The sequence below is a fragment of the Brassica rapa genome, chromosome A09 (genome assembly GCF_000309985.2).
Source record: "Brassica rapa cultivar Chiifu-401-42 chromosome A09, CAAS_Brap_v3.01, whole genome shotgun sequence".
Classification (NCBI taxonomy): Eukaryota; Viridiplantae; Streptophyta; class Magnoliopsida; order Brassicales; family Brassicaceae; genus Brassica; species Brassica rapa.
Genome location: NC_024803.2, coordinates 16,795,501 through 16,803,102, shown reverse-complemented (window position 1 = coordinate 16,803,102; position 7,602 = coordinate 16,795,501). Strand labels below are relative to the sequence as shown.

General features: G+C 29.9%; 1 protein-coding gene across 2 annotated transcripts; it reads right to left on the bottom strand.

Annotated features, from left to right (window-relative positions):
- Window positions 1-651: 651 nt before the first annotated feature.
- On the bottom strand, window positions 652-5,077 carry LOC103839766 (equilibrative nucleotide transporter 4). Of its 2 annotated transcripts, XM_009116253.3 has the most exons (9): window positions 2,955-5,074; window positions 2,802-2,877; window positions 2,601-2,705; window positions 2,288-2,443; window positions 2,048-2,191; window positions 1,842-1,947; window positions 1,554-1,726; window positions 1,033-1,449; window positions 652-925 (listed from the first exon to the last, which is right to left on the bottom strand). In XM_009116253.3, the coding sequence occupies exons 2-9, from the start codon at window positions 2,841-2,843 to the stop codon at window positions 812-814; spliced, it is 1,257 nt and encodes a 418-aa protein (XP_009114501.1). In that variant the 5' UTR covers window positions 2,844-2,877; window positions 2,955-5,074; the 3' UTR covers window positions 652-811. The 2 variants fall into 2 exon arrangements, with proteins under 2 accessions (XP_009114501.1, XP_018509661.1); XM_018654145.2 differs by having other exon boundaries at window positions 2,802-5,077.
- Window positions 5,078-7,602: the final 2,525 nt, after the last annotated feature.

Below are 7,602 nucleotides of genomic sequence, written 5' to 3'. Positions count from 1 at the left end.
GATATTACCCGAACTAGTGAAATAAGTAAATTATTTTGTTTTTCTAATTAGATGATTTTTAGACCGAGCTACTGAATATATACTAAACAAACATTTATATTTCGTGTCTGCACTTATATTCTATAACAGCTTGATATATTAGATTTGAACACTAACATGTTAATATAGTTTGTCGGTGATTTTTTTTTTAAAATATTGATTCTTAGATATGTATATGGAGTGAAACTAATTTTTACAGATGTCCATTTTTTTTAATTGACACTTATGTAATTCACTGAATTCATAAAAGAAGTTAAAAAAAGAAACTTAACTCATATCAATAAGTGTTACAAAAAAAAACTCATATCAATGAAACAAAGACGAGAACGAAAACACAATTTTATAGAGGTAGAAAATGAAATCACTTATGGAGAGTCAGATAGTAAAAAAATCGAGAGTAGAAAATCTAATCCCCTTTTGTCATTATACAATTGATGTTGCCTATTTGGTTTTGGTGATTTGTGTCAGCCGCAAAACTTAATTTCTTTTTGTGCATATGAAATCTTAAAAATAATTAAAATGAGATGTAATATGTTAACTTTCCAACAACGATGATATATTTAGGGACCAACATTTGTATTCATAATTTTATAATCGATAAAGATTGTAGTGTTGCAAAATGTTAAAATCATTTCATAAACAATCATTATTATAAGAACTCACTCCGCGCGTATGCGCGCGGGTTATCATCTAGTTCATTATTAAAGTTTGTCTACAAATTGAAGTGGGTAAAGCCAAATAAGTTCACATGCGAATAATTGTCGATGAAAATTCATAAAGCATTTTTCTTACCAACAAGCCATAGCCAACCTAATGAAATTCCTGTAAATGCCCCTCCTAGTATAAAAGTCACCAGCAAATTCCCCAACGCATTCTTCTCCGGACCCTTCAAAAAAATACAAAATCCGAATAAAAATGGAGCTTTAATTTGAATCTTTATAAGAAATGCAATACATAAATACAATCAAACCCGTAGCAAGGCTGGATAAATACCATGTATCCTTTGGGAGCTATAGTGATGATGCAAACAGTGAGATGTCCAGTAGTTAATCCCAAAACAGAAATGAGCATTATCATCCATCCTTTATCACCATATTTTGCGGTGAAGTAGAAAGCCGGAACGAGAAAATAACGGGACAAAACCACAATGGTTAGAGCTTTTCTATTCTCAAGGTTCAGCCATTTCACCAGCGGAAAGTATCTCCCGACCAAGTCCCAAAAATTGTAGACTGCGACTAGGATAAGCGCATACCAAGTGCCTAACCCGTGTTGTCCCGTGTTCTCGTATAAGAACCCGGGAAAAATGGATAATGTCAAAACATAGATGAGAAATAGATTCACTGCATGGTCTATGTTTTGAAGCAATAGCTCTTTTTTGCTTAGCCTTTGATTCTTGGAATAATCATTAGTCTACGCAGAAAAATAGAGAAAATAAACAATGCAAAAGAAAAAGATCAAGAAAGATATTGTAAAATAAACGAAGAGGTAGTATTTTTGATGCTACCAAAAGTTACCAAATCTGATTGATTCTGGATACCAGCAGCAGCAAGATCAGCAGCAACAGTTTTGGATCCTTCTGAAGCTGCTTTGCTGCGGTAATACTTAACAATGGGTAGTTTTGGGAATATGTAAGCGTACAGTATCACACAGAGCAACTCTATGAACGTTGAAATCGCTAAGAATATCACTACAAAAGAAGAAAAATGCAATAAATGAAACTTTAAACACGCATACTTGCTCCCAAAAGATAATGGATTTTTTTTTTTTTTAGATTTGAGATCTCCCAAAAATGTTAAACTTACTTGCTCCTTTTCTTAGACTGCCGTTTGATTTCTCGAAGACTGCTTTAGTTATAAGCCTAAGCGCTGTGGTTAGACCTCCAGCTAGAGCCGAGCCGGCCATGAGAGACTACAAAGAAGCAAGAAGATTTATATCTAGCTGAAACGTTAAATCTAAACAAATTTTCTAAACGAGAGAACTCGAATATGGTAGAACTGATTAAATTAACCTGCATGATTTCAGGGCACATCAAAGATAAATCACCGACCAGTCCTCCTTTAACAGTAGCGTCCGCGATACCAAATGAAGCAACGATTGTACATAAACCGATATAAGGACCGATTCCACCGTGTCCTTTTGTGGTCAAATCCAACTGTTTTTTGAGTTTCTTAGAGTCTTGAGTCCATAATCAAAGTTCAGTTCTATTAAAAATATTAATGTAATATTAAGGCTTTAAATATAAACTTACGACTATGAGCAAAAACGTGGATATTGTGAATAAGGTGTAACCAATTAGGATTCGTTTTCGAGTATTGATCTTTGATTCGTGGTATGCGAGAATGGCGATTGTTGCAACCGCAAATGGTTGGTATATAAGTGGTAGAACCCTTGAAGGATGATAGGCCTACAAAATACATGTCTCTGACTAATTGTGAGTCTGTGACTACCAGAAGAATAATTTATAAGGATCCCCTAATATAAGTGATTGCTTAAAATCTATATTTTATTCGATAACCAAAACAAAAAAAAAAAACAAATTTGAGTATGGGAATTAACCGAACCGGGAAAACTTGGTAGTAGTAATCTGCAATAGTGAGCATACTGTTCCAAGAGACAAGACCTCCGATTCCAAGAATACAGCAAACCACCATTGCTTGATACTTCCCCTGTTTTGTGAAGTCAGGATATAAACAAGAATGTGAGGGAAAAACATTGAAAGGTCTTGGTTTAGGATAATCTGAGATTTGGGTTTTGGAATTTACCTGAAGCTTCTCAGGAGCTTGGTTCCTGTATCCATCCACCATTTCTAATAGTTCAGGAGCTCAAAAGAACATAATCCTGTTTCAAGACTCAAGAACTGGATCTAACCCAAGATGTTGTAATTTTTTTATGGTGCTAAAGACACAGATACTTACTTAGTACATGTGAGGATTGCAGAGTCAACGACTTGCTGATTTTAAGATTCGTGTCTATTCAAAACAAGATTCTTGAAACATGGAGATCAGTGTGTAAATTATAGGGGTTTAAGACTTTAAGGTTTGACAGCAAATTTGAGAGGTTAAAATAAGACTGGCATACGCTAAGGTCTATAATGTTTGTTTTGGCAACTTTTCTTCCACTTCCATTAAATGTAATCGCCTTTTACGTCGATTTAACACAACTAGAAACTTTTTTTTTAAAAAAGGAAAAAGTTAAGAGAAATAAAATAAAACTCAATAGAAAAGAAAAAATAAAATGATTTAAAGATTAAATAATTTAAAGTTTGAACGGTTTTTAGTTTCAGTATTTGGTGGACTGGATAACAGTGTAGTCCGAATCTGAAAGCAAAAAAAAATATCTCCAAGAAAACTCCAGGAACAATGGCCACATCACGATATTATTTAGTTTGTTATATAGATCAACACATAAATTAAGTTAACCAATGCTAGTTTTTATAATAATCAACAGACACACACACACACAATTAAAAATTCCACTACTGCAATTACAAGTAGACACACTCATAATTTGGGGTTTAAGCGAACACGACATAAAGTGCACAAAGTTGCGAATCTACCATTCATTTATTTGCAAACACACACACACACACACACACAAATTCATGAAAAGAACATTAAAAGAAATTTGCCTTGGCTCCGTAAACCGTTCGGACGGCACTGCATAAAATGACAAAATACAAAAAAGGACATCGTAATAGTTTTACTATTATTGAATACTATTATTGAAATATGCCACCCATTAGCAACAGCTTCGTCTCCCCCACCAATACATATCGACGTCATACTTTTTCTTTTAATAAAGGGCTATTGACGTCATACTTGTCAAGCCAATTTCCGAGTTAAGTATTATTATTTCTATATTTTAATGTATTAAATGAATCTGAGAAAGTATAAACCTTTATGGGTAATTCTTTGCGTGGCCATCCAATTATTGCTTAAGATTTACAAACAATATAGCCTGCATGTCCCTAAACGGGAGGATCGTTTAAACCCAGTGAGTTTGTGTTGTATGCAGGGGCGGACGTACGTGAGCGGCAACAAAATCACGTGCGCCCGACTGTTTTTTAATTTTCCTTAAATCATATAAAATTATATCATACTTATATTTCAAAAATAATTATTTAAATGATTTTTGGTTACACGTTCGTAGGTGTGAAATCTTAAGAAATTGTTACAATTTCAATAGTTGATGATTTTAGATTTTTTTTTAGCAAAATGATTTTAGAATTTGATTAATTTTTATCAGTGCTAAAATAAAAAGTAATTCCACAATCAATTATCTGCAATTTTTAGATTTGAATATCTTATTCATATCTAAAAATATAATATGCAATTATTTTTACCCAAAAATTTTGTTTTCCAAAATCTTTTGAAAGAAACACATAAAACAACTACTTTTTTTGTTAAATTTAAAATAAACTGAAAAATCAAACAAATCAAAGAAACATAACTAAAACAAATTAGCAAAGTCGATGTCAGAACTATAGAAGCTTCTAACCGTCATCTTGGAGCTTCACAAAAAAAAACATTTTTTTCTTGAAAGGTACGGTATTTCCATATTTTCACGTGTTAAAATAAAATATGGTAATTCTAAAATCAATTATCTGGAATAATTATGATATTGTTTCTATGGAAGAGAAACCTTTTTAATGGCTTAGACTTATGTTGTTGAACAATCATAAATCTCACAGCGCTTCTAAAATATATACTGAAATTTTGATTATCAAACTATTTGAAGTTAAATTTTTTAATTTTGTAATTATTATTCATAAAATTATAACATCGTAAACATAATATATATTTCTTAGTATAATATTATTATCTCCACAATTGAAGACAAACACCTAGTTAAGATAATTAATTGGAGAGTTCTTTTATTTATTTGATTTTACTTTTAAACTGAATTAAATAAATAAAAAATCATTAATAAATCAAATTGATATAATTAATTAGAGAGTTCTCTTATGAATAATACATACGCAAAAAATATTAAAGGGATCTTTTTTTTAATATATAGTAGGATTAGAACTTTTCTTTCAGAAATTGATGTTCTAAATGATATATCGCTTTTTGGGCAACCAATGTGTGATGGGTGTGTCAACTTCGACCAAAAGACATTGCTTTCTCCATGCAATATATATATAAAGGGAAAATTTGGAGAAATACATTCAAATAAGATTATAATTTGAAATCTACACCATTGTTTAAGTTTTTGAAAAAATACACTTATGTATATAAAAATTTACCAAATTGTCCAATCTTAATATCTATCAATTCTTAATTTATTTTATATTTTAAGTAGCATTTTTACAAAAATATAATTTTCTTTAAAAAATCTTTTGAGTGTCTAGACAATATCTTTTTAATATATCTTAAACTTTTTATTGTTTGAAAAAAATAAAAATAAGAACTCAAGATGACGTCTTGTCTCATTCTCAGTATCCTCCATTTCTGATTTTTTTTTCTTTCTCTAGTTTCACAGATTCTTCCTCTTATCTCATTAAGAGGTTTGTTGATTCATGAATCGGATTTTTTGTTTCTAATTCTGCTACTATTTTACTTTGACAATAGTTCTATTTTTGAGGTGTGATTTGGCTGAGTTCTGGAGATGGATATGTTCTACGCCTTTGAAAACCTCCAATTCTGTTCAAGTTCGTAAGTGTCATGAAACTGCATAGCACAAAATCTGTAAACGCTCGTTCTGGTTCCAAACTAATATCTGATTGCTACCAACTGACTTAAACTCTATTGGTTTCATACATTTTAATGTACATGTATTCGTATGTTTTCAAAATAAAACACAGCAAGAACAGCCGTCCCAATACCAGAGAGAAATCTAGACATGAATGTGTTAAAGGGAAATGATCCCACCAAAGCCATATAAGCCACCTGTTCAGTAAAATCAAAGTAAAATCAAAATAAGAGAAAACTCTAACGATTAACACTCGCTTGCTAGTTGCTACTTGGTAGGTGCTTGACCTTTTGACCATATCCATTGTACTGAACTAATGAAAAAAAGAATTAAAATGCTACTCACGAGTAACAGAGACGTCTAACTCACCCATCCATGAAATAAAATTTATATAAACTTCATGATGAAGTCAAAAAAATCATAATTTGTTTATTTTACATTATCTTGTTGTTGTAAAATTTTAAATAGTTAAATAACATAGTTATCTAAACACACAAATTTATCTTAAACATAAATAATTATAATAATATTATTCTTATTAATTTCAAATTTATATCTCAATTATTGAAATATGAATTTGGGTAAAAATGTAAATTCATATTTAAGAAAAAGTAGTTTTCAAAAAATAAAATAGAAGGTGTAATTTTCAAATTTCAAACTGTTAATGGAGTAATTTACAAATTATCCCTATATAAAATGTTTTAATTAAATCATAAAATACCAAATTTTCTGTTTAAATATTTAATATACTATCATGTAAACATAAATCATCCAATATTGAAAGAGATTATAGAATACAACCGGCCACAAAGTATTAAACAATATTAAAGTATCCATGAATATATGAAAACAAAATATTTCAAACTAATGAAAATTTATTAAACAATATATATTTAAAACAAAAGTTATATACCTATAAAAAGTTTCTCGAAAAACATTGAAGTTGCCCTAGAGGAATGTAAAGTAAAAGAGAAGTTGATCTACACTTCTGCCAAATTTATTTATGTATTATATATATATATAGTTGTTGTAAGTGACGGAAAAAGCACTATGCAAAGGAGAAATAGATAAAGCATTAGTGAAACACTTCTGAATTACACAATTTGCCAAATTGGTGAAGCACATAATACTTTTTATTTTTAAAGTGTTTTCTTCAAATAATTGCATGAACTTTTCACCTTAAGTTGATAGGTACTAAAATTGTTACGTGTTGGAATTCTCATCCATCTTTATTCATGACTATTGCCCAAAAGGTTTTTTTTTTAATATTGCCCAAAACTTCAATGCTTAGTTGTAGTTTTTGTCTCAAGTTCGAAGAACCAAACTTCTCATTTGCCGCCATGTTTTAAGATGACTTTTTTTTGCTAAAATGTTGTTATTAAGAAATTAGTTGCGATGGAATTTTCAGATCGGTCTAGTTTTCAAGGAGTATGTCATTAAGGTTTGTTTCAAAACTATTTAAAATTATGGATTCAGTTTCGCAGTATAAACTGGATTTTTTTTAAGTACTATTCCCTCCATTCTACAAATATAATTTTTTGGTATTTTCACATATATTAAAAACAAATATCAAAACTAGTTATTTTTTACCAAAAAAACAACAATAATAAATGCATCGTTTTATGCAATTTTTATTTTCAATAAATTTTAATAATAGTAATTCAATAAAGTAAAGTATTTTTTTCGAAGTTCACAACTTGTTCATAGAAAACACAAAAAATCTATTCTTATAAAACCATTTTTTTTCTAAAACATATATCTTAACGGAACGGAAAAAGTATATATTTTTGAAAAATATATAGTATTTAATAATACCTACATGTATATCACACTGTTCTTATTTGCCAATTCTACATAAAATTTCATTCTTAG